Below are 26540 nucleotides of genomic sequence, written 5' to 3'. Positions count from 1 at the left end.
TATGGTGTAAGTATGGTGAGTGGTATTGTGTGTTCTGGAGCGTGTGGGAGGGAGGGAGGGATTGGGATTTGGAGTGAGGAGTAAAAAATGAGAAGTAAGGAGTGAGGAGTGAGGAGTGAGGAGTTAGATTAGGGATAAGAGGGTTGGTACTTTTTCATTGGATTGGATTGAGTTGGAGGGAGTGATGGATTGGGTTTGGGACGTTTGGGGTGAGGAGGAGGGATTGGAAGATTGGGAGTTGGGGGACTAGGGGATTGGAAGGCTATGAGAGAAATTTATGTGCTTTATTTACTTGAGGTGAGTGGGTGTTGAGTTAATGTAGTGGGTGTCATCGAGTGATGGTGTGTTTGTATATTTATACATTTACTCATCTTGGAGTACTTATGTTTGGGGCTCCCGGCTCAGAGGCAGGGTTAGTGTTGAAGTTGAATATGTATATTCAAATATGCAAAAGCTTCTCAGTTATTAGTTTTTAACTGTTTACTGTCTACTGTTTCCTGTTTACTATTTGATCAAGTGATTTCTAGGGAGGAATGCGATAGTTGTACTATTGTACGGGGTTAGGAGGAGGAAAGATGATGGGGCAAATGATGAACGGGAAGGGGGAAGCGGAAGGTGAAGAGAGTTAGTATGTGAAGTTAAAACTTATCTCAATTCCGGTCGAAGCTGGTGAAAAACCATCTCATTACCGATTCTAGCAAAAATAGTGGAAAGCAATCTCGTCATCAATGTCATTTCATCCCAACGAGATCAAATCTTCCACAGTCAAGAGACTGGATATTCATCGAACGCCTTGGGTTTGTTTCGACCTTGTGCAATCGTTTTACTCCCCCGAAGAGTAATTTACCTATTAGGTATATATTTCCCAAACTCCCAAACTCCCAAACTCCCAAACTCCCAAACTCCCAAACTCCCAAAATCGAAGTTTTTTTTCTTGGTGATATTCATATTCATATTATTTCTACTTTTTCTTCTGTGTCTATACAGTGCTTCTTTCTTTATTTTTAATGAATGGAAGTTGAGAGAGTGATAATTAGAATTTTACATATAATGAAAATTAATATCAATATTAAGATCAACCTTGGTTTTTGTCGATTAGGCAGATCCTTCTTTGTGGAGGAGTTTGGTCGAGTAGAAGAGTAGAGAAACTTGAGGAAAGAAGTGTTTGAAAAGTTTGTGGATAGATGCTTGAGGAAAGAGGTTTTTAAGGGGTTTGAGGATAACTATTGATGGAGTGGCAAATGTGCTATCTTTTGAAATATAATTAATATATATATTAAAATAAAGATTATTACAATGTTACAATAATCTATTCTGATTAGTGTACGTCTCTGTGTGTGTGGTTGCTAGTTGATAGGTAATATTTAAGGTGGGAAATGTGCTCTGTTTTCGAAAAATATGAATGGGTCATGAAGTCTCAGGATAAAAGGGGAACCAACTGGTGCTTTGAAAAGCTGTAAGGTGATTACAGGGATAGATTTAAGATTGGAATGAGATGCAATGGGAGCAGTGGTAAGGAAGCAAAAAGCTCAGGAAGAGTGAGAGGAAGTTTCTTTCTGGTCTAGAAGTTACCTATTACAAAGAATGGAATGATGGAACGAATAGAAACCCTATCACAATATATACCCTTCAACATAGCCTTACATCTCGAGTACTTCTCGAGGGGGAAGTTGAGTTTGAGTATCTTAGCATCGTACCATCAAGAAAATAAACCAGTGTCAACGATCTCAAATGTCATAGACCTCTCACTCTTAATCTAACCTTGCCCCTCTATTCCATCTCAGCACTGCTTATAATCTATCTGTCACCTTTTCTCCCTTTGTTATCATCAGCCTCTAGGTGAGAATATGCAGGTAGATGTATTCATATCTCATGATCTCACATCATTTAAACTCAAATGTTAAAGTCGACGTTGTGCCTAAAACAAGGTGGAGTTTATAAATCGAAAAGCTGCAATTAGAAGGTGTAGTTTTATGTTTGGGGTATCTTTTGCCTGTAATAAGAGATGGGGATATTGGATGTTAGCTAAGAGCAAGTAGTGAGGAGGATATGTGGCGAATGATTGACTGAGTGAGTGAAGCAGCGAAGTGGAAGCACAACCGGAAACGTATGGCGAACTGATTGTGATAATGCTGATAATACTGGAGTCATAACAAATGGTCTTTTAGATGGATAACAACATACATACATTTTCTATTTTGCACATTCTAAACAATCTGAACATTCTGCACATTCCTGTAGATAGACATTATCCCTATTTACACCCCGTATCTCTAATCATATCCATTATATCATATCATCGTCTCATCATCAGTATCATATGTAGATAGATTTAGATATAGATGTATAAATCACCATACACATAGATAGATAGATATATATAACCTTCACATCGACCTAACCTCGCAAATCAAGTCCAAAAGATACCGGATCAAAATATCGACGAATATCAATACTGAGACTTCCAAGCCATACTTGTTGGGGTATCTATGCAGTGGTAGTACTATCAGTTTCTTTCATCTTTCAAGGAAGGTATTGGGTTGAGTATTGAGTATTGAGTATTGAGTATTGAGTTATAAAGAAGTAAGTACCAGGCAGGATCTTCTCTGAAGCTTCTGATGAACTCCTACTTCTGAAATTCTCTACTTCGTTTTTCTAGCTGAATCTTTTAGGTATTTTTGTACATATATCCATGTAACACTCGGTCCTCTTCTCCTCAAGAATTCTCTATCTCAATTCCATTCCATTCTATTCATTTCAGAACCATAACACTGGATAAGGTAACAAAACCTCACGTCCCCTCCCCTCTCCTACAAAACCTTAATCAACGAGTTACACAAAGAATAAAATATTCCCCTTGAATTTCTCTCTCATCAATACAATTATAATAGATGATTATATATTACATACTACATACATACTCTCATAATATCATACCCAAAAACACTACATACATATAACCCCCACGCACAACACCTCCTATCAAAAATCCAAACCTTCCTTTTCCTTCTCTCCTTCTCTCCTTCTCCTTCCCTTCTATCTCGAGATCCAAACTCCCCTTACCAGCCTTACGCCCTATGCCCTAAGATTAATCTCCCACATCACCGTTATCTCCATCCACCCGACCATCCATGGCCACGCATCCACCCACTCATCCATCCACCCCAATAAAAAAAACCACAAAACCACAAAACCAAACCCAAACCCACCAAATCTAAATCCAAGACAAAGACATCCCAAAAAAAAGCCCCCCCCAAAAAAACATCGTTACGCAAACCCACCCAACCAATAAATAAATAAATAAGCAATGACCACCCCAACCCATCAACCTTCAAGACGAATTTTCTGGTACCGAGCCCAGAAACATGGGTTGACAACAAACAAACAAACCTTCATTGATTAATACCTACTAGGTATGTAAGTGAGTAAGTAACTAAGTATTCTGGAAGCATCCGCGAGAAAGGGAATCCTTTTGTCTCTGTTTCAGTCTCAAAGTTAAGCTTGCAATTGGATTGTGGAGTGGGTTTCGTAAACTTATCTCGGTGCATAATCTATGTGATTTGATTTATCTTCTTTTAGATGTGGGATTTTTGCTTTCTAGGATTGTTTTTTATTTTATTTTTTCTTCTTCTTCTCTTCCTTTTCTTTTTTCTGTAGGGGAGAGGGGGTAAGGGTGTCTTTGTCTTGGGTTTATAAATATTGCCCTCTATCTATTTTCTTCTTCTGCGTGTGATTCTAAGCGGTGATTGTGAATATCCGTATTTATCTTCATATTGTATAGAATATATGTATTTGCTCGTGGGATATAGATACATAAGACAAACTAACAAACTAGGATTCCATACACCTGATGGTTTGTTGAAGATTCGGCTCTGATCCGGGATTCCGTACCTCTCATAATTAGTCATGATTCATAGGTAGTTATGATTCATAGTCATGATTCATAGTTTTGATTGAGAGGTATTATTTCCAGATTATGAATCCCAAACTATGATTCACAAACTATGATTCACAAGCAATCATTCCAAGTGTAAAAAACCAAACCAAACCAAACCCAATCTCAACTTTTTGAGAACATTCCTCGGAGATTCGGGATTCACCTCCAAGTCCAAGTCCAAAACTCCAAGTCCAAGTGCAAGCAAGTACAAGGGCAAGCAAGTGCAACATCGTACGATAATAATAAAAATAATAATAAAAATCTATTTTGAAAAGATGGATTCAGAGAAGAGGGGCAAAAAAAAAAAAAGAAATCCCGAATCCATGGCTATAGCTAGCTAGCAAGAAAGCATAGATTCACCCGAATTAGACATGAGAAATCGACGCAGCAGTGACGTGTAAGACGTCACTTTCCGCATTTGGGTCATGGGATTCTTATTCTTATTCTTATTCTCGTTCCTATTCTTATTCTTATTCCCATTCCTGTTTTTGGCATGGACGTGGGGAGCTATAGGTGGTATTTTTTTTATGTTACAGAACAACGTACAATAAAGCTACAATTTGTGCATGTAAGAATTAGACTTCGACTTAATCCTCGGCTTTTGATATTTTTAAGTTTTTTCTTTCTTCTTCTTTCTTTCTTCTTTAGAGTTTGATAGCGCAGATCTTAATTTCGATACTAGAAGGGATCATCATCGGTAGACGTTGGGGTAAAATCTATATATATATCAAGACTCTTGAGACAACATCATCTCCATAGAAAAGTAAGTGAGTAAATCAAGCAGTTGCACGAGTCTCAAGGAAGAATGCACGAAATTCCTGCTCTTGCATTTGCATATATACTTCCAACCATGTAATCTAGCTCGGGTAGATATTCAGCTTGTACCGGCTGCCACTTGGCTCTCAATTTTGAGATTGAAACATGCGAAATATTGGTAAGAGATATCATACGATATTTCGGCACGAGCCGACTCGTCAAGACATTTAAACGTCATGGATAACACATTAGCTGGAGTGGGCTGAAGAAATTGTGTGAAGAGGTATCATGGAGAAACCCGTTTGGTGAGGAAGTACGTATTGAACGAGGTATTAGCCAGTTATTGATAGACACCTTTTCAAAGCATGCGTGCAAGAGAAATTACAGCAGCAGCAGCAAATACACTAGCTCCTGCGATGCATATGAGTCATTATGTACTTCGATGCTGACGATGTTGATTTCCTAGAACTCGGCAGGATGATGGAAATAATCTCATGGGAATGTTTTATTGCATGCAGATCATGTCACCTGTATAGTTGATGAGATGCAGCGCTTCTTTAGATGCTGACCACTGCTCTGGAGATATGGCATTGTGCAATGTACATCGCACGATATCAAACTCGATATTCTTCAGTATACTTGGCCAATATGTGATTTATTGTGTCAGGATGCATGAATTATCAATGTAATGGTATATGCGAGGTGAGCATGCTTGCCTTGTTGTTGTCAACACTTCTCAAAATATCGCAGCTTTGCTTGACGCATCTCGGCAAGATGATAGCAATTCATACATTTCAAGGAAAGTTTTATTGAAAAACGAGGCCACGAATGGTCCTCCTAAGATCAAATAGCAACACAAAAATGCTCTCAATAACTATATACAGAGATAGATGCATTATCTAGCATGATATACTTTGAGATATTGATCAGGAGCAGATGCTCAATCGAACTAAGCACCAAAGAGGTCGAGGGAAATCTATATTGGGCCCTCAAAGGAGTAATCGGAAGCCAATTTCAGAAGCATCATGAGCCCTCGAGTATATCATGTGGCTCTAACTATACGGGTATGACCGGAAGTCAGGCACTATGGCTCTCAGATATAGATATTGAAAATTTGTCTGCAGAATCTGCAACTATGCAAATAGTGTATGAACTTCCAGGTTACACAAAGTAAGGAAGCATTGCATTGAATATTTGTTGGGAAGTATAGGTTGCGGCTGCAAACGCTATCACGAAGCCTTGCTTCACCATTTCAACATGAGCTTTTAGCCCGTAGTTCTTTATGATTGCCTTGAAATATTCTCATGAGACACTGAGGAGGTTCGGATAAGCCGTCGCCTCTTCGGGGCTGACGCTCGTTCGTTACCGGGAGAAATATGGTCTATGGAATCTATTTATGGCGATAAGATTGACCAAAAGAATGACCGTGATTACTGAATATGGATTAGGTGTCACAAAGAACTGACATTACAAGTGTCAGACCTTGAAATGGCATTGCCTCAGCATCCTTAGGAGCAAGGTTGTTGCCAAAGTCGTTGCACAAAGAACTGTTTTGCGGACCTTACAGGCCTTTACCTGTAGAAATGGGAAGCTGGCATGAGCAACGCAACGCGATAATAGCATTTCCCATTTCTGCTGATTGCACGCTGCATGGCACTTGATTCTGAATTTTGAAAATACTTGCGGCGAGAATCGTATGAGATCCTTGTGTTTGTAGCCTTTCCCAATGAGCATCTAATCAAACCCGTCTTCTGTTGAGGCCCTAGACTTGGCATATTTTTCCTCAGTCGCTCCAATAATAAAATCAGATGACTGCCACAGTATGCGCACTAACGAAACATCAAAATTTTTTGGTATGGTGTGGCGTCGCTTGTACTTATTGGGTCGAATTGAATGATACATTCATATAAATCCTTGCACGAATTTCTTCGAAGTCTTGCCCAAAGTGTGTCAGATGTGGACCGGAAGTATTTCAGGTGAATCGGACTTATATAAAATTCTTGTTGAAGACATGTGAAAGTAAGTCCACTTTGCGCTTACAGACTATTTTCCTGTATTGGAACATCTACTTGTCGAAATTGAAGAATGATGTGGGCAATATTGTCTATATCATTCGAATCTGTGATGCCATTTATCACGGTCATTTTCGATAATTTAGGCGAAAAATCGTTATGTAGGTACCGTAAAGACACTCGAAGCCGCGTTGAGAAAAGTATACGATCGTCTTGGTAGACGCCAGAACTGGTCGTAGTACCTGCTGCGCCACCTCTTGATATCAATAGGGTCGTGACACAATCAATGCTTGCTTCCAGCTTCCATGAGTTCGGACATTAATTCTCCGAGAACTTCAACGGTGCGCCGGAAGACAATGCATTTAGCGTTTGAGCCCTAGCTTTCTAATCTGCCTACCAACTAAATAAGTTCGATATTCGAAGTTCGAAGTCCAAAGTTCGACATTCGATGTTCGATGTTCCAATTCGACTGACTCTAGTTTGGAGGTATTGGTAGGCCTTGGTAAAAGTTGTAAGATTACACAATTCATGCTGTTATAGGGGTTTCATAATTAGAAATTACCTAATTATTAATGGGAGAAAGGAAAAGCTGGGCCGGAGTTCGAACGGGCTACAGAAAGCCAGACGCTCGGGAACAAGTTTCTCCTTGACAATTCGAAAAATGAGACACGGTCGAGGGGGCGTTGGCCCCTGATGAACATGGCAAGGATTCTCAACGGTTGGACCGTGCAAACTGCGGCCTCCGGCAAGTACCCTTGACACTTATCCGAGTTCTGAATCCTGATGGACGATCCCCTAGCGATCTAGAGTTTCGACAGCTGCAAGGACTTTTTGATATCTATGCAGAGTGCTCGGCGTCAATTTGGTTTGCTGTGATGTATACTCCCGTACACTTTGATAGATACCCAGGACGATGGAGAGCTCTAAGCGAAACCCTCGAGCTGTTCCCTCTCCCTACCATAATCTCACCAGCAGAGGAGTAATGAAATTACGAAATGACATCAGCCAATGATTGACGTAGAAGGGAATTTCAATTGAAAAATCCTTGTCCCTGTCAAAGTCTGGGGCTCGAGGTCAATTAAATTTGAGGTTAAGATGATGACTACTTCATCTTTGGATCGCTAGTCCATCCGGTCCTATTCTCAGAGCCCGTATGATGGAGCGCTCTGCCTTTCAGACATGAATGAATGCTTTGAGGCTCAATACCCCGACAGACATTTAATCAGCACGGTAATAATCATTGTGAATTTTGTACTCATTTCGGGATGACTTGCAAGCAATGTGATTTGTCAATGTGTTAGACTTTCCATAGCCTTGAGTTATTTCTGGTTCGCTTCGGACATAATCCGAGACAGGAAGACGACTCGTTCCCGATTGAGCCTTCCTGTTGATTCACCCTTTGGCTTCCTGTGGTCTTCTATAGTATATTGAGGTTACCCAAGTCATCTATTTGGACTCAAATTCGGATGTACAATCTTTTGGAATACCGATACCATGATTCGTTCTGTAAATCTTCGCTTCTAAAAGGCGTGGTCTGCGCAAATTGTCTCGGGAAAGGTTGATGGAACTGTGACTACCTCACTACTTGCAGGTTAAACAGAGACCAGAAACTGCGTTTAAGGGAGCTGTCAAACCATAATTTGTAGTGGAGTGGGTAGTTGGCGCAGGCTCGAACTCTTCCCCGTTGTTAGAATTTAGAAGAACCTTCATAAAATTCTATTGTGGATGGATGTATGTCAATGTGTTTCACCGCGGCAGCTTTTGAGTACCGGCATATACCTTGCAGGGCTTTGCATTTCTTGATTCCCATTACCAAAATCCAATTTCGATTTACCGTTGTCTTGGCGCACCATGAGTACGTACTACGCACCTACCATCGGTTTGTCTCTTCTCCTCGTTAGAACCTTCGATTTCTAGAGTCGTGGCACTGGCCATTGGGCGGCAACATATGGACGTCGGCGGTCGAATGGTTGGCGGTAGAATTATAAGCTAGAATCCAAGATCATCGGTGAATTGTTTGATAAATGCTCTGTAGGTAGTATGAATAGATAGTTTGGGTAGCTATAGCAATTTGAAGTTCTGGGCAACTCAGAATCCGCGGCATTTCGTCACGCTGCCGGAGTAGACATTTGAAGAAGCAACGAACGTTTGAAATGATGGTTGTAGGATATCCAGCGTGAGTTTCGTCCCTGAATCGTGTACCTAAGTGACACCTCATATTAGATGACACCGCGCGTTCTTACTTAAGTCCACACTGCACCAGGGATTTCAAATCAGTCGTTCAACCACAAGGATACACTCAGGATCAGGTCTGAACCGAGGCTCGACTCAACTCATTACTCCGTAGAGCCAAAGTTGACAAATGCATTTAATTGTGAGAGGAAATGATTGTCAAGGCAAAGATATAATTGGCCCTATGGTAATATGCCCCAGACTGCTATCGTAAGAGCTGATTACTCTGTGTAACCTGATATGCAGGGAAGATCGCCGGCAGGAAAAAGTCGAGATCTCGCATTCTGAGGAAGTTAAAATTGCCATGTTTTTACCTCGAAGGTCCGAAGAGGAGGCGGAAAGCATCATTTATCTTCCAATTTGTCCGCCTAATCACAGAGCGGACGCCTAAATTTGGTGTGGAGAAGCATAATAATGACAAACAATGAGTAATTGGAAAAAGCAAACTCAAGACTTTTTATGCTGTGTGGCCCGTGGTGTGCATGATGATGGTCCTGCTCTGCATGAACCGTACTGCAAAGACTGACCTATTTGTGCATTTGAGTTGCAGCTGTAGAATTCGACCCAGGGGTGATCTGTGCAACGGAAAACGAATATCGATAATGGTTCCATATTCCACATTCCATTTTCTATATTCAGCGTCGAATGTCCAATGTCCAATGTCCAATGCCCATTATCCTTCGAGTGTCCATCAGTGTCCATCCAATGTCTAATATCCAGTCTCCAGTATCCAATATTCAATATCTAATGTCCAGCATCCAATACCAATGTGTAGACGGGTAACTCACTCAGTGTCAAACGAGATTCAGCCAGAGGACCCGGAGTCTGATAGGGATTTATCAAGGCTTGAACCCTGTAGGATGTTGGGGCTCCTCTTCTAGCCTTCCACCATACCCTGTAAATGAGGAGCATTCGCCTCCCAGAGGTTAATTTGAAATCAAGTGCCGCTTTCCGATCGGTACCGGGAATTTCCAAAATAGAATCTTCGACCGAAAGTGATGAGCCCGAATCAAGAAATTGATAGGGGAGATTGGAAGATTTGGACTGCAGAGATCAGAGATCAGAGTCGTGCATGAGTTGGAAAGAACCGGAAAAGAACCATCCGTGGGAAATACATTTGTGGACATAGGTAGCCGTATTGGGAAATGTACTTATATGTGATTTGTGATAGATACTGACCTTGATTCAATTCAATATGGCTTATTAAACATCTTTTGATGTGCATACGGAGTAGAAGATGGTTAGAAATAGACCATTGTAATTCTCGACATTTCGCCAAGTCGTGGGAGTGCTATCAGATGGGTTTAGAACATACCCGTACAGAACTAAACCCCATGGAATTCATTCTTCATCGCATCGAGCCTTGGGTTTTCCAAGTTGTTTTCTTCTCGGGCATTGTTGGGCAATTAAGATTCTGAAAGTCTCTCTTCTCCGGAGGTCTACCATATATTACATACCCCGTACTCATTTGACTATCCCGTTTTATTCTTTTTAGTCTTTTTCTAGTCTTTTTAATTTTCTATTTTGTTATTTTTACTCCATTTTTTATTATTTCTTCTATTTCTTTTACTTCTTTTCGTTTTTTAGACTCGGGCTTGATATTGCTTCGGATCTGATCTAGCTCATCATGCCCATGTTCTTAAGCTCTGTAGTGACATGTAGTGACATATAGTGACATAGAGATCCCCCGTACCCTGCTATTTCAAGCTCTACGAAATGAGGTAGGAGGACCACACCGTTGCATAAATGACCTCCCATACCCTGGAGCGGTTATAATTTTACCATTTGACCTATGAGGGACATGTGAAAATCCCATCCTCATCATATGATACGTCTCGCCATCATGCCAATTTCCAATTGTGACAGGTTCTAGCCTTTGAAAACCAAATGTCAAGTTCAACTTGGTCAAGATCCATTTCTTGAGGTTCGCATATCAGTCAAGACTTATAGGACTCAAGACTCAAGACTCAATGATCACCAATACAACCGTAACAACGGCCAGATTACCCGTTTCCGCGCCCATCCGGATCCTACCGTGCTTTAATATGATGATTTCGAATTTTCCTGCATATCGTGATCTTCGTGACGCGACTTGTTGGGTCGTCAAACAATTTTGTAACAAATCTGCTGAACAAATCTGCTGTGAGTTATTAATTAGATATGTGAATTAAAATTAAAAATACATATAAATATAGAGTATACTATATAATAAAATAAAATATAACACAGTAATCTTACTTTTGTAGTATAATATATAATTTATTATATAGAAATTTGAACCTGTGTATATTGTAAATCTTGTACCAAAATTAATTTCGTGATTTTCCTTGTGGGCTGTATGACATGGTATATGTATGGGAAAGCCACGAGCTTACTGATGCATTAGTATGGATGGTCTCCTCAAAAATCCCTGCATTAATTTATTTGCATGTACCTTCCCTTACTTATGGCACAGAACGGATAAATTCCGTGCGTATGGATTCTTGCTACTCTTACTAATAATCCTTACTACTTTTGCTGAACCTATGTACTCTGCGGAATACTGCTATGTGAATACAATTATTTTCCTGCTTTATTCCAAAAACACTGCAAGGCCAACTGTGAAGACACTAGCCGCAGGACAGCAAGCACAGCAAGGTAGACAGACGCAAAAGGCAGCTCGTAAGAGGAATTGGTCTCTCGTGAATTATGGATAACAGACAAATAGACAAATAGACTCAAGTGCACATAGATATTCTGTTCTAGACCAACCCTACTTGGGTGTCATTTCCCCGTCAATATCAATTAGACACGGCCGGCAGGTCAAGGTAAAGCAACATCTCATTTTAATTCTTTATCGCGCCTATCATATGATTTCATATCCGATATTCCCTTCATCTTGGGTCTTCATCTTGCCTGCCGACTGCCTCAATAAACGCTGTGCATGGTGCATCAAATTAAGATCTTACATGGATTGACGGAGTGAATGACCATGGGTAGGTTCCATATAGAATTATAGAATTGTGTCAAAGTACCGCTTTGTGATTCCAATGTAATTAATTCCTACCCTTTTTTTTACTGCAGTCGGTGTATTTATATCCTGTTTAAAGTAATATTGCTAGTTGATCTCGAGAGAATGAATGAATGTATCAGGAGCATATGTGGTACATCTCTCGCTGGAGGTGAATCTTTACCTCAAATGCAGTCTTACGATAATCATTCCTTTCCCATCTCGTTCTCCCTGGTAGACGTGGAAATTGGCTTCATCATAGAATCGAAAGGTCGAGATATATATACACCTATATATGTGTCTATATAGGCATTGCAGAATGCACCCATGGTAGGTAGCTACGGGCAATTCCCAAGATTTAGATTTTATAATAAGCAGCAGAGGATGGGTCTCTCGAGGGGAAGGATAGGATATTAGATCTGGATTAGTTATATAGTGTGTCAATCATATCTATCAATATATCAAATCTATCAATCTATCTACTCCATAATGTGGACTGTGCGGCCCCTAGCATTTTTACTCTATCAACAAGGAAGAATAAACGATATATGTACAATACCCACACAATCTGTCAATTCACAAACGAAGCATCTTGGAATCGTCCGCGTCCGTCTAGGGGTGAGACGATCTGTATGACTCGCACTCTCAATCAGAGTGAAGTAATGTGCAGGGGGTGGGTGCCTCCTTCGATCACTCATCTCAAAGTATCTACTATCTCGAGGAGGGGGGAGGGGGGGTTCGTGGTGTTAGCATGGGTGCGGAAAAGAATGACAGGCCCGAAGCGCTTGTCCAATGTCAATCTCACAAAAATATTCTACTGAGATTCTAGAGAGACCTGGGGCCTGGTCATCTTAACTGGCTATCGATCAACGAGATGAACGAGGCGAGGAAATTCAAGTGCCTCATCGAATTAAAGCTCTAGTTCGGCAACGGGCGACATAAACGCATATCTCGTCTCCAAATCTTCCACTTAACCACCTACACCAAATTCTCACAAGCTAATTCGTCTCATCCCATCTTTTATTCTCCTTCTTTGCTGGGTCGTCTACTTAGCCACATACCTATCTCTATCTTTAACATCAAATTTTCCATCATTCGGACCAATAACGACCAATCTTTAGCCCATAGGTAATCTTGAAACCCACAACGATACTTGACGCTTGAACTCGGCATTAATTGACACCCTTCCTGTTCATTCTCCATTCCGGAAGTGTACCAGAAATTTACCGTTTGGGTGGAAAGAAGCCATAGAGATTGTCGAGAGCTCTCCAACGTGGACCCACGATTCTGTCCTCGTCCGCAACTGCCTCATCGGTTCTTTTTGCATCTATCAACAGCACCATCACACGGACTTCTTTCTCGAACAAGTATCCTCGTACCGTACATACAAAAGATAAATTGCAATTCCAACTAGAGTTCATCTCTTTGCATTTCGTTTGTTCCTGTACAAACAAATTAGATGCAACATAATACATCAGTACATTTTTGGCTTACTCGACGACGAGCACTTTGATGTATCTTTTGCATCACAAGCTCATATAAGTTCTTTGCATCACCTCAATCTACACATACACACACACCCACACACACACACACAGTAAGGTATAGTACTTACTTGGAAGAGAACTTCAAGGCGTCACTCAATTCAATCACTCGATCACTTTGGTTGGCCAGAGAGCATTAGAAAGGAAAACCTCTCGTCCCTGCGTTTCTTATCCGCGCCGTCCTTTTGCCCCGGTCGAGTACCGAGCATCGCTGCTCGCAAAGCACCAATCAGAATTGCTCAAGCTCTGCTCACCCGGTCTTTCACACCAGTCGCATATTGTCAGTCTTCGTCCCTTCAATACACGACCGTTGAATCACTACCTTATGTACCTACCGGTTTGTCTGAATCGAAGAATCAAACAGCTTGGATAACTCTGCATCCACGGCATCGTCGCCAAGATTTTCACTATCATCATCCTCGTCACATTGGAGAACTCTATTCATTTGTGTTTCGCATTTGTTATTTCAAGAATATCCTCGATATCAAGGCCATTGCCGGATTATCAGTATATCGACCTCGGAATTCCACTGTCTCTTGAAACGTAGGAGACGTCCTCTCTTATCTTTCATCAACGTTCATTTGCGCCCATCATCTCGACAGAGAGTTCGTTTTTCCGGTGTACATCACAAAACTGAAAAGCCCGAGACTCTGAGACGACGCACTAGACGGCAGTATTCTATGGGACCTAAGCTCCTTTAAAGGTTCTCAGCCCTGTGACTCCTACTAGGGCTGTAATTCGTTTTGAACATTGTCAAGATTCTAGAACTTATGCTTTCTGACCTCTCATCTCTACCAGGACTTTCTGGTTGTTGACTCTACTTAATTCCTTCCACAGACTCTTCAAGATCAATCACACTTCCTTCCTTCGCAACCACAAGACATTAGAAAACAATAGCAGCAAAGGACTCATCTGTTCTAATCTATCATTATCAGACTTCTTGTCAGTTACTGCTCCTTATATTAGCTATTAAAGTCAGATTCGATCTTGACCTCGAACTCGGACTCGCGAACTCCGGCCAAACCTACCTCCACCACAAGCACAACTCAACCAAAAGAACGAGACCACAGATATAGAAGAACGTCTCATCTACCTACTTTATTCCAAAGTTCATCTATGGTTGTTTTCTTAGTGTCACAATACTCGAACTATCGATTCGAATCATTGTGTCGCAAGCACAGCACGAGGGAGAACGAGCAAATCGAGAGATAGGAAGACATCGAATATAGATATAATAATTTATAATCATCAGCATGAATTCCCAGCCATCGCACGACTTCGCGCAGGCGCAATCTCTCCAAATTCCAGGGCTACAAAGGTATGTCCTCCGAAAATCCTGCCATCCTTTTCAATTTTCTCCTTCTCTGAACGTTAATTAATATTTCGTAATGAAGCCAAGACTGCAAGCTCATTATAAGGCAACAGCCTCGCTATGCGAGAGTTAATGTGGGCAAAGAGAAAGGTAAACTGATCTTACAATCACCTCGAATGGCATAAATCTAATCTATGGCAGATCGTCGAGCAGTTGACCCCCCGCCTGTTGTTCAGCTTATAATTTCACACGCTGTCGACCCGAATGAACGCTACATTATAAGTAAGAAGTCAGTCTTTGCGGTTCTTTTCGTTTACTAACGCTTGTAGACCCACATTTCTTTATGAAAGGTACTCTTATGCCGGTCACAGATATGCAAGCTGGGACGTCTCATGGAGCTTTACTGGCAGGCACTACTGTGTCATCTTGTCATCGCCTCAAAGATCCCGAGACCGACGACTGGGGCGCATATTTCGTATTTGGAGATTTATCCGCCAAGATCGAAGGTATCTTCGTATTGGAGTTCAACCTTTACGAAAGCCACGAAGACGAAGTTGTTTGGTTGGGATCGATTTCGTCCGATCAATTTACTGTATATTCGTCGAAAGCCTTTCCCGGAATGATGGAGTCGACCACTATGACAAAAAAATTCCAGGAACAGGGCCTCAAGTTGAGGGTTCGTAAGGAGCCTCGGTCGTTGCTCAGAAAGCGTGGTCCTGCCTTTGATGACTATGAGCCCAAGAAGTATCGCGCTCGTATTCAGGAGCCAGAAGAAGAGCCAGATTCTCCCGAGGCGAGCAAATACAGCGAACAACAACAAGTCCTCAATCAGAGTGCACACATGCAGAATAGATACTCAGGCTATTCCCAAGAATCCTCATCGCCGGAGGAGCGCCGATTAAAACGAGTTAGGACCGATACCCTTTCAAGCCAATCGCAAAGTCCAAACTTTAATCAACCGACATCCGCCGAATCACTTCAATGGCAAAGAGGATACGCCAATGCACAGCAACAGCACCAACACCCTGCCTTTGCTGGCCATCAAATTCCAAGCCAGCACCCTTTGCAGAGCTATAATGATTATAATTCGTCAAATTACGCACATTCTCCCCAAGAGATGACTACACCGGTTCGAGATCAGTTCTTTTCGAATCAACTCTCCAATACCCACCTCAGTGACTCGCCGCAGCCCAGATCTTTACAATTCGAGATGAGTAACCAGCGACCATCTCCCACATACTATCATCCACAATCTCATGGTTCTATGCACTCGACAGTCCCTATATTGTCAGAGCCTAATCCCATGAGTCACAGACAGGCAGCCAATTACCAGAATATGGGATATCCACCAAGAACACATATTTCACACGGCAGCCTCTCTGGTATGCTACCGCCGTCGAACAATGGAAGATATCCTGCGGCCCCTAGTTTTTCTGGTTATAGGAGAGATACGTCGTATGAGACGCTGCCTGGACATGGACTTGGGATAGGACAATTTCCAGACCAGAATGCATTTGGCACTCCAGTTAGGGATCCGTACGAAGGCCGACCCTCCGCACATGTTGTGACCACATCGCAACCCGGGTATTATCAATAAGGTCGCCAAAATTTCACAATTGCTGAGCGGGAATTGCGCGCAAGCTGAACTTCGTCATGTAACATGGTTGTCGAATCCGTCACATATACCCAGTTTATCTTTTTCTGATTCATTTCATTGCACATAACCACATTCTGTTTTCTTTTGTCTGTGATCAAAATGACCTATTTCGCTTTTCATTTCTTTTGTCTCCTAGGGAATGGCTGGTTGTATACATCTTGAAACGTTTTTTTTGTGTTATTTTCTCTTTCCGGGCTGGTTGCATTTTAGCAGGGCTTGGGTATCAAAAAACCGGGTAGCTTCGAGGTGGCGCTAGGTGGGAGGCATGCATGGATTTTGCATATATTCATTTGAAATTTCTCAACTCCATATTTCCTTTCTGTCGATTACTATTCCTTCATCATCATTTCATAAATCTTCATTTATCGCAGGTTCGCGAAAATCATTTGATCTGGCTGGTATGCCTAGGGTGTTTTTGGTACTCGTTTATGGGGCCAGTATGGATTATTGGGAATAGGTATGGGTCATTTGGACATTTGACAGGGCGGGGCAGGATTAGCATTAGGAAGAATATTGGGTGGATGGAAATTGTATAATAGGATGGATGGTTGGGCGGGATTTCGGAGAAGGATGCATCAGTTGCAACGGCGGCGGACTTCTTTATATTGGATGCTGCAATCATCATAGTTGATAGCTAAAATGCTTGGTTGGGACTGGGGTGACGGGGACAAAGGAAGGAATGGAAAGGAAAGGAAAAGGATGGAGAAAAGAGTATGTCGGCGACCTTGGAGGCAGAGGGGTACACACACACATATATATATAGTAATAATTGGGTGGTTCACTGTAGCAAAGCTTACTACATACGTATAGTACTCCGCCAACCTTCGGATTACATCTACTGTAAATAGGTACGTAGCTACTAAGGGAAAAAAAAAAAGACACGAGAATGCGAGAGTACTGCAATTTTCCCCCACACAAAATTGTTTCAACTTTTGTAGAAGTTTGGTGCCGAAGGGATTTTGTAAACGTGCTGTGTTTCAGGTGAATGAAGTTTTGTGCTGGTGAGGGAGGGTTTGTTGAGCCGAGGGATTTGGGGAGATTGGGATTTGGGGATTTTGGTAAGGGATGGCAAGGTAAGGGAGAGATGAGAGAGGGAGGTAGGATGAGATTTATTTGTATTTGTATTTGTTTAAATTATTTATTATTTAAATTAATTGATGGGAGATGGGCTATGGGATAGACTGAGGGAGAGGAGAGGAGAGATGAGGTGAGATAAGGTGGGAATATATGTGTATAATTATAAATTGAGAGATTGAATTTACAATTAATAATAGATTTTAAATCAATTTATAAAGTTTATTAAATAATTTTATAAATTTCGAATATTTTCTCTTTTTGTTATTTTTATTTTTTATTTTATTTTAGAGAAGTAAATTATTTTTGGACTAGATCTATATTAAATTTAAGTTTGTATAAATATAAATATAAATATAAATACTGTTACGACGACTTCGGATCTCGTATCATGTGACCAATTATGTAATCACATGGTCCCTTAGATCCCCTCGGTCTCTTGATCGAAGGGACCGAGGGGACCAAGGGGACGATTAGCATGAAGGTCTATATAACCAAGATGGATTTCCTTTGTATAGAGCTTCGTGCTCAAGATCAATCATTTAGTATACTCTACCATTAGTTACGAATTGCATTATTGTCATTACTTTAAGTCCCTGCTTGACGCCTAGTTATAAACCACCTCGAGAGCCTAGAGCACTTCCACGTGATCTAGACGGCAAACCTCGTAACAAATATAAATATAAATATAAATATAAATATAAATATAAATATAAATATAAATATAAATATAAATATAAATATAAATATAAATATAAATATAAATATAAATATAAATATAAATATAAATATAAAAGAAACAATAATTCAAAAAAAAAAACTCAGTACGAGTATTCCTATTAAAATAAACTGTACAGACCCACTCATATATTATTTAAATCTATATTATGATATATTATTTATACTACCTACTATTAATTATCTAAACAATATTTAACACTTAACTTCAAAGTAAGATCTTACCAACAAATGCACAGAATTACCAATTAAGATCAATAACTTCTATTTACTGATTCTATCTATCCCTTGTTATTCATTGTACCCTTTCTCGCCCACCAATATCTCATTCCCACCCTTCACTTTTTAATATTTCAACATCCTAATTTGAATCCTAGTCTTGGCTAAGATCACCGGGGAAGTCAAATCATACCATGTGAACCTTCTTGTTCCTATCCCAGCTCAGATTGAAAAAAATGCCTCAAGGGGTATACTAGTAATGCAATCGAGTAAAGAAATCCCATGCTATCATCGCCCATGCTCTCTGAAAAATCCTAGCTATCATAATAAACTCTAACCCTAATATCGTGTTGCCACCATTGCGTGCGTCTTATGCGAAATAAGATTTCCACAGTACGCCTTCTAAGTCTTCTAGTTGCTCGGGTGTGAAATACTATTGTCAATGATTAGTTGAATGCTCCTTCTTAACGGGAATACATGTATTTAGAGGATAAGAATGTGATAAAAACATACCTTTTGATCCGTAACCCAAGTATCTTGACGTGTTTTTTTGAAATCAGCCAAGACACTCTTGACAGTTTTACCAATTGCGCCAGCATCATTTGCAGCCCTACTTGCTAATGTAGCCAAGACTTCCGGCATCCATTCTGGTGGTGGTGTTGCATATGGGAATGCATTGACCAAGGCGCCTAATCCAAGAACAGCAGCGTGTCTTCTGATTATTTGAGCATTTGAATTTATTGGTGTGCTCACTCCCTGTACTTTCTTGGGCATAGGGTTCTTCTTAAGGGCTTGTGTGAATTTGATGCGTAGGGATGAGAGGATATTCTCACGAAGGATGATGGGTGAGCATCGAATCATGCCAGCAAGGGTAGTAGATGCGCCGAGACGGACTTCAAGTTGTGGATCTTCAAGCATTTCGGCCACGGCAGAGAAAAGAGCTTGCTGTTCGGCTGGACGGATGAGAAAGATGCGACGGAAATAGATCACTTGCATGTTAATTAAGGTTCGTAAGCGTTGATGCCATGACGCGGATACCTTGCCGATACGAATGAGAGCCGAGATAAACTCGCCGTCTTCACCAGCACGGAAGGGAATATTTGGGAGATGGCGATAGACGTGGTAGGCGAGACGTTGAAGTTCTGGGTCTTCTTTGACATCCATCATGTGTAACAATTGTTCCATGAACACATTTGGAAAGAAACCAATGAGTTGGGTACATTCATGAGATTGTAAAGTGGAATCAAGCCATAACAATACTGTCTTGCTACCATTAGTATACGAAGTTGGTGTTTGCTCGCCTGGAGCTCGTTGACCACGCCATACTTCTAGTCGCCTAAAGACTTCTCTAATGGTTGAAGAGAAATCTTCTGTAGGTATGTAAGGCTTGATACCAATTGAAGAAACCGCCTTGTTCGCCTCGAGAAGGGTATCTACATCTTTGAAAGCCTCAAAGTATCTCATACGATAAATAGTAGCAGTTGCACGGCCGATTGCTTCTCTCACAGCTTTGTATGGGTGGTCGATGTGGTCAAGAAAATCTCGTAGAATCGGCTCGTCGTTGCGGAAATGCCATCCAGCATCAGAGATAGCAACATCTAAAAGTTGAATCTTGGAACTATCTTTGAAAGCTGCGTTAGAAGTCATATCTAAGCGGAACGAAACGAGGAAGTCAAAGAGTTCTCTTGAAGACCTAGGATCTCTTCCGCCAATAACCATGTGAAGACCCGTGAGCCAATACGTCAGGTTTTCTGGAGTCAATCCTTCGGAGAAGACATTCAACATGATGGGCAAGCAGAATCCCCAAACCTCATCACGCTTTGCACTAGGAAAGTCGTATGTAGAAAGCATAAGACCAGCCATGATTTCGGCCGTTGCACGATGCTGATGTTTGTCACTACCATCTTCAAAAACCTTTTTGACCTCTTCTTTGATCCCATCAAAAGTAGCTGATGTAAGTCCGGAATGCATCAACTCGAATGTTTGAACGAGCAAGGTTGTATTTTGCACTCGGAACCGATCTGCAGACGAGTCTCTTGGTTCTTGCTTCATGTACATGAAGAACTTTTGGTACCAATCCAGAGTCAGGAGAGATCCAATTTGCTTTCGTGCAGAAGTTTCCAGTTCATCAAAGTCCGTGAATTCGATAGGGTCCGCTCGCATAGCTGTAAAACTCTTGCCCCACACAAGCCACCCTGGCCAGTCACGGTCCAGATAATATTCTGGTTGTCCAGGTTCTGCGAACGAGTCCAAAAATTTCTTCGTCCACATAGGATCCTTGCTATCAACAGGAATTTCGAGCTTGTTGGGCTGAAACTCCTCCTCACGGATGTACTTTTCGAAGCTGTGGCCATAGATAGCACGAGTTTCAATATGATTCAGGATGCGTGTCATGAATTCAGAGTGGGCAGCTCGAAGTCCAGGATGATCAGTTACGGCGCCTAGTGTAGCAAGCTCAATCATAGAAGGCGGCGCAAGTGTTTGGATTCGGAGACCCAAATTATTGATGAACAAAGTGCATCGTGCGGCAAGTTTCCAATGTGCTGTTTTGGCAAATTCAGTAAGCTCTGCTGCTAAGTTCCACTTCTTCTCTTCCACACTAACACGTCGCCCCATGATGAAGTCATTCCTAGTATGGATGATTGAGTGACAGTCTTCCTTTGGTTCTATTTCTTGAATGAGACCTTGGTCGAGGATAACAAGAGTCTCCATCCTCCTGCCGAATTCCATTAATCCTCCGTACATGGCAGTATTACCTACCTTTTGAATGGAGGGCTTATCCACAGATCCAGATTTGATATAGAGATCGATCAACTCTGGTGCAAATCGCCAATCCTTCGAAATTGTCTTTGTAAGGCTACCAAAGAGTAAGGTGTAAAGACAACCCTTGATCCGGTCAAAGTCATTTGTTTCCAAAGCTTTCCTGAAAGCACTCAAAAGTTGGGGTATGACTAGAGGTCGACCACCAATCACGCTCTTCAAAGCGGATTCCATAGCTTGCTGAGCCGTGACTCGAACTTCGGCATATTGAGAGATGGCTGAAGATGCCAGATTCAATAGAAGTTGCTTATCCAGTTCTGACTTTTGTCGTGCCGATGCATTGTGCTTAGAACGTTGTAGGTGATAACTTCCAGCACGCTTTATCAGTAGAGGTCTTGGATATATCTTTCTGAGTCCGGTGACCTTGAAAGATCGAATCTCGGAGAGGTAGATCTTGTTCATTCGCTCTAAAGTATGAGCAGATTTTTCATTGCCGACATCGGTAATCCACGATTTGTATGCTAGATAAAGTGCGGTAAAACAAGGAACATCGTCTTCTTGGTGCTGCCCTAAAAAGTCGTGCATTTTGCAATAAAGGTGGCCAACATCCTCGCGAAGTTTGTGTATACGAACATAAGCGGGACTATTGTTCTCTAAAAGGTATCCTGCGCGATAATGAAATTGAGGTCTGGTCTCCTCATCCTCGGAAGCCTCAGCCAAAGGATCATCATCTCCTTCCATGGGGTTGTCTCCAGTCATGGCGATGTCGCCGTTTGAATCACGTGCTGTATCTAAATTTCCAGCAGCTGCTTTGGGATCGAAGAGGACAGAAACTCCTGACATCATCAACCGAATATGTGTAAGAGCCCTCTCAACCTCATCTGACCACTCTTTGTTCTTTCCCTTTCGTGAAACTGCAGGAGAGTCGCTGGTCAGATCAGTAAGCTTCTCTATCGATGTCTTCACTTGAGACTCAAATATTTCGACGGCTAGATCGATCTCGTCGGAGGAAGGCACGTGCCATTTTATCGTTAATTCTGATGGTTTAGTGTTGCGACCCCAATCACCAACATCAAGACCTCTCTCAAAGACTTCTGGTTCATACAGAGCTGTATCAACAGGATATATTGTGGTGAGGTTGAGCAGAAGGTGGTGAATAAAATTAGAGACATGGGTTGTAGCGAGACCATGGCATTTTTCCTGCATGTAAAGAGCTACATCAAACAGTTCTTTCTTATATGGCATAACTGCATCTCCAACATGGACAACAATCATGCTAAGCATACTCAAGTGCCAGACTAAAGCTCGGTCGCGGGGCAACACATCAGAACCGCTATTCCTGTCGGATGCGGCATCATTGTAGTCGATCTCATTTCGAATACCGATCACAAGCATCGGCAGAAGTAATTTGATCGTCCTCTCTGGATTAGCCTTGCAAATTGAATTGACGATAAAAGCCATTGCATCCCTAGCCTGATGAACTACATGGCTATTAATAAAAGCTGCCATCTTCTCCAGTGCCATGTCGAAGAGATCAGGCGATAAAGAACAAAACAATGGAGTGAGAGCGCTAGGTAAGACGTTCACCACGTTCTCTTCAGGAGCTCCCGTTCGTATCCTGGACTGTTCAGGTAAATTTTCCAATAAGGTGAACACTTTTCCAAGCAGAGCTAAGACGAACTCGCCAAACCCGGCAGTGGAAGATCGCAGGATATTGGCTTCGTCCTCATCACTAAGCTCTGTGGCATAGTCGATCTCCACGTTTGGGCCATCTCGTTCCAGTCGTTCCATCTCACCTTGTACCCACTGAATGGCAAGGGATGTGTCATGAATACCATCATGATTCCTCGTAAGGTCCGTAAATGGAATACTAAATGCCACAGCCTGTATGAAGTTCAGAGTGTATTGGGTTTTGGACAAATCATTGGCGTCGATACCGGGTAGAGCTAGAGCTAGCAACGCTGTAATATGACAACGGTAGCCCTTATGTTTTGACATTACATTAGCGAGCATTTGAAGACTGCAAAGGGATGAAGAAGTTCGATGGACTTCGACTAAACCTTGAAGAGAAGGGTAAAACCGCTGCAACGCTCCTGGTAAAATTAAATTTGGTTCCAGATTTGCTAGGCCTTGAAGTGCAACAAAATAGTAATTGAGAATTTTGGATCTCTTCGAAAAGATTCCCATAAAAACCACATCTTTAAGGATAAGGACAAATCTTTTCTTTAATTCAGGAGTGATACGCCGCGCAGGTGGTGTGTCCATTTCGCCACTCTGTTCCCGGTTCCAGCGCAACAGGAAGAAATCAACGAGGTGGAAAACAGTTTGTGCTAGTATATCTGCCCAGTTTCCATTATTCGACGGATGAAAAAAGGTATCGATGGACTGTATCAACCCCTCAAGGTTTGACAAGATTGAATTTTCGCAGTTTAGAGTTGACGGCGAAAGAGACATCACTATCCACCGTGCAATCGTATATCCTACGGGTGTTCGCTTCTTGTCTGTTTCAATATAAACGCCGAGGCCGGAAGCCATGTCGACCATTGGGCTATATGGAGTGGTTGCTTGTCCGACAGGTATCTCGGTTAACCTCAAGATTGCTGTAAATATGAGATCAGATTGTTCCTTTGTGAATATACCATGTTCTGAGAAGTCAACATGTTCATTGGTCACGGAATCTCGGGCAAGCCTGGAAAACATGTCTAAAAATGTGACGTCGAAGATCTTGGAGCGGTTGACAAGTGACCAAAGATGGAAGAGGGTAGGCAGATAATCTTGGGGTTGTTGGAGTAAGCCCAATTCGTTTGGTCCTGGTTGTGTTGGCATCATCATATTCAGAGCTCCAAGGGTAATGAATGCATATGAACAATCTGAGGTGCTAAAGTATGGTAAAATTTCCTCAAACATAGCTTTTCTTTCACGAGGATCGAAGAACTGCGATGCGTAGGCGGCCAGGCTCGAAACGTTCTTGTGACTTCGCTTTCGACTACCCTGATGTGCTGCCATTTCGTGAGGAAGGACAAGACCTTTGATCTCCCTCCAAAGTGGTCGCCAATCAAGGATAAGATCCGCTCCAGGTTTGAGATGATGCTTTTTTCTGGTGGACCATTAGCTACGGATAATAATGAAGACAATCTGACCTACCTTGTCAAAAGGAATCGAAACATGCTCTCAAATCTTTCTCCATTACTTAAGTCCAGACCTGGGGCCAGTGAAAGCATGTAATACAGCTTTACAAGCTTCACCCGCAGCACTCGAGTGATGTCGAATTTCAGACTCAGCCATGCTCTAAGCTCTCGTGTCCAATGTACAGCACCAGGAGCAATATCCTCTGCTTTTAGTGCAATGTAAAGCTGTTTGATGATTTCTGCCAGCGCCGCATTGCGTTCCGTCTCCTCCTCGACATTATATGGTAATAGTTTGAAGTAGGGAAATGTTCTTGGTCTGTATCGTTTCTCCCGATCCATGTCGATCCCGTTGGCTCCAAATTCGAGACCCGGTGAAGTAGCACGCGATATCGTATCGCTCGAACCTCCTTGAAGCATGTTCTGAAGGTACTGCGCATGGCTTTTGCCATTTGTGAACCCTTCGTCCATCTTGCAAATCGCTGCACTTGAAATTGACGGTCGAGCTTGGGTGTTTGGGTATAATGAAGAGTGTCTGATTACTACTTATCTGTCAATAATCATGAATGGCTCACAAGAAATAGCATCGTACAAGTACCTGTGTGAAGCAAGTAGCTTCGGTGATGGTGAAGGCGATAGAAAGGCGACCTCTTATCTAACACACAGCTGAACCAGCTCCCAATAAACCAAAAGCCACAATCTTAGAAGTTCTCCACTTGTCCAGAAAAATAATGAACAGCAAAGAAATTCAGCTTCTCATTAAATAATCTGTAATTGATGAAGAGGGGCAAAAATTGAATTTGAAAGAGTGTCCCACAGCATAGAAGTTCTGATATTTATCGATGTTGGACAGAGAGGTACACCAGCCTTGTGCCTCGAGATCCGTGCGGGTACCAGGTACTAGTACAGTAGACAGGGGTTAATGAAGTGTCAAGCGGGTGAAGTGTATGAAGCGTTACGAGTTGATTTGTAAATGCTTCAAATAGCCTTTACTAGGTAGTACTAAAGGTAAGATAGGTAGGTCACCGGTACGGGGCGAAGAAACTGATTAAACTGAATTGGTGTTAAATCATTTTGGAATGTGAATCTAGATGTTTAGTATGAGTACGGAGCAGAGTGTGCAGTGTAGAGCTTGAATTTATTGTACATTCAACAACAAAGAGAAAAGCAAATAGGCATTGAATCTTTCAAATGAATTTTTCCAAACTGAATGAATGTCACGGGAATTATATATGTAAAAAGGGATTTATTAATTAGGCAAAAGGCCGTACGTAACAACGGTTCGCATCGAGAAAGGAGGTCGTAGCAGGCCTACGTGATCATGACTGCCTTGGAAAAAGGAATCTAGCAGTACCCAGGGAAAGGCATACAAGCAAGCTGACTAACACCAAATGGTATCATCGCAATATTATGGTCCTCGCCAGATTGTGAATAGAAACATGCCGTTTCATTGTTTTTCCAAAACTAGAACCTATGCACTGTGCTATGCTATGCTATGGGCTAAAATACAAAAGTAGAGGGAGTATCAAGTTGTGTTTTCAAAAAAATCAGATGTAATGATATCTTCTAACGCCAAACCAAGCAGACATCCAAGTGCCTCATATTCCAAAATTTAAGTATTCCTAAACTCCCCAATGCTTTTATGAGAACGCCAGCAGTAATGCTAACCAGAAATATTGATACAAAAGTTCTCCCTATTGGCACTATGGCGAAGGAGAACGAGAAGAAGATCGGTGGCGAATCAAATTGATAAACGACTTCCATCGGCTAGTTCTCCGTTTTACTGCAGGAGATTTGCCCTGTATATGCTCGCTTTGGCCATCCATGGCTCCACTGCCCGTGTCGTGTGTGGCTGTGCTTGATAACATTTGAACAGATTTCACCCTTCGATTGGGTCTGCTCGGTGTCGGAGGGGGGGAGGCAACGACGCCCATCGCGGGAGGGCAAGAAACGCGGTTCGACGCGTTTCTCTTAACATGGTGATCTTCGCCATTCTCAGGATATTGGGCTATGCTTTCCCCTTCGCTATCGCTCGCAATTGTGTTTATCTTGCGACTCGCTGCCCTTTGCATAAATGCCGTACCAGCCGAGGGGGCTCTGACTCGCCTTGGTGATGCAACCGAATCATGTGGCGAAGACGCGGTGACAGAATTAGCTCTGGGAATATTACATTGTAGAATTTTGT

At 41.9% G+C, this 26540-nt stretch overlaps 9 protein-coding genes across 9 annotated transcripts; 4 read left to right on the top strand and 5 right to left on the bottom strand.

Moving 5' to 3' along the window:
- Window positions 1-3392: 3392 nt before the first annotated feature.
- SS1G_00163 (hypothetical protein) lies at window positions 3393-3548 on the bottom strand (the record flags this gene model as incomplete). Its single annotated transcript, XM_001598027.1, has 1 exon — window positions 3393-3548. The coding sequence occupies one exon, from the start codon at window positions 3546-3548 to the stop codon at window positions 3393-3395; it is 156 nt and encodes a 51-aa protein (XP_001598077.1).
- A 158-nt stretch (window positions 3549-3706) lies between these two features.
- SS1G_00162 (predicted protein) lies at window positions 3707-3908 on the bottom strand (the record flags this gene model as incomplete). Its single annotated transcript, XM_001598026.1, has 2 exons — window positions 3707-3766; window positions 3825-3908. 2 exons carry the CDS (start codon window positions 3906-3908, stop codon window positions 3707-3709), a joined length of 144 nt encoding a protein of 47 aa, XP_001598076.1.
- Window positions 3909-4858: 950 nt separating this feature from the next.
- Window positions 4859-6205, top strand: SS1G_00161 (predicted protein; the record flags this gene model as incomplete). The annotated part of the gene is made up of 3 exons (XM_001598025.1): window positions 4859-4871; window positions 5578-5863; window positions 6142-6205. 3 exons carry the CDS (start codon window positions 4859-4861, stop codon window positions 6203-6205), a joined length of 363 nt encoding a protein of 120 aa, XP_001598075.1.
- A 576-nt stretch (window positions 6206-6781) lies between these two features.
- SS1G_00160 (predicted protein) lies at window positions 6782-7688 on the top strand (the record flags this gene model as incomplete). The annotated part of the gene is made up of 3 exons (XM_001598024.1): window positions 6782-6866; window positions 7115-7197; window positions 7383-7688. The coding sequence occupies 3 exons, from the start codon at window positions 6782-6784 to the stop codon at window positions 7686-7688; spliced, it is 474 nt and encodes a 157-aa protein (XP_001598074.1).
- Window positions 7689-8286: 598 nt separating this feature from the next.
- SS1G_00159 (predicted protein) lies at window positions 8287-8640 on the bottom strand (the record flags this gene model as incomplete). The annotated part of the gene is made up of 2 exons (XM_001598023.1): window positions 8287-8381; window positions 8580-8640. The coding sequence occupies 2 exons, from the start codon at window positions 8638-8640 to the stop codon at window positions 8287-8289; spliced, it is 156 nt and encodes a 51-aa protein (XP_001598073.1).
- Window positions 8641-12415: 3775 nt separating this feature from the next.
- On the top strand, window positions 12416-12848 carry SS1G_00158 (predicted protein; the record flags this gene model as incomplete). The annotated part of the gene is made up of 2 exons (XM_001598022.1): window positions 12416-12556; window positions 12756-12848. 2 exons carry the CDS (start codon window positions 12416-12418, stop codon window positions 12846-12848), a joined length of 234 nt encoding a protein of 77 aa, XP_001598072.1.
- Window positions 12849-13343: 495 nt separating this feature from the next.
- Window positions 13344-13915, bottom strand: SS1G_00157 (predicted protein; the record flags this gene model as incomplete). The annotated part of the gene is made up of 3 exons (XM_001598021.1): window positions 13344-13368; window positions 13542-13586; window positions 13806-13915. The coding sequence occupies 3 exons, from the start codon at window positions 13913-13915 to the stop codon at window positions 13344-13346; spliced, it is 180 nt and encodes a 59-aa protein (XP_001598071.1).
- Window positions 13916-14976: 1061 nt separating this feature from the next.
- Window positions 14977-16379, top strand: SS1G_00156 (hypothetical protein; the record flags this gene model as incomplete). The annotated part of the gene is made up of 2 exons (XM_001598020.1): window positions 14977-15064; window positions 15112-16379. 2 exons carry the CDS (start codon window positions 14977-14979, stop codon window positions 16377-16379), a joined length of 1356 nt encoding a protein of 451 aa, XP_001598070.1.
- A 2461-nt stretch (window positions 16380-18840) lies between these two features.
- SS1G_00155 (hypothetical protein) lies at window positions 18841-24775 on the bottom strand (the record flags this gene model as incomplete). Its single annotated transcript, XM_001598019.1, has 3 exons — window positions 18841-18903; window positions 18984-24327; window positions 24375-24775. The coding sequence occupies 3 exons, from the start codon at window positions 24773-24775 to the stop codon at window positions 18841-18843; spliced, it is 5808 nt and encodes a 1935-aa protein (XP_001598069.1).
- Window positions 24776-26540: the final 1765 nt, after the last annotated feature.

The sequence above is a fragment of the Sclerotinia sclerotiorum genome, genomic scaffold, assembly GCF_000146945.2.
Source record: "Sclerotinia sclerotiorum 1980 UF-70 scaffold_1 genomic scaffold, whole genome shotgun sequence".
NCBI classification, from domain to species: Eukaryota; Fungi; Ascomycota; class Leotiomycetes; order Helotiales; family Sclerotiniaceae; genus Sclerotinia; species Sclerotinia sclerotiorum.
The sequence above is the reverse complement of the archived record's forward strand: the minus strand, read 5'-3'. Positions and strand labels throughout refer to the sequence as shown.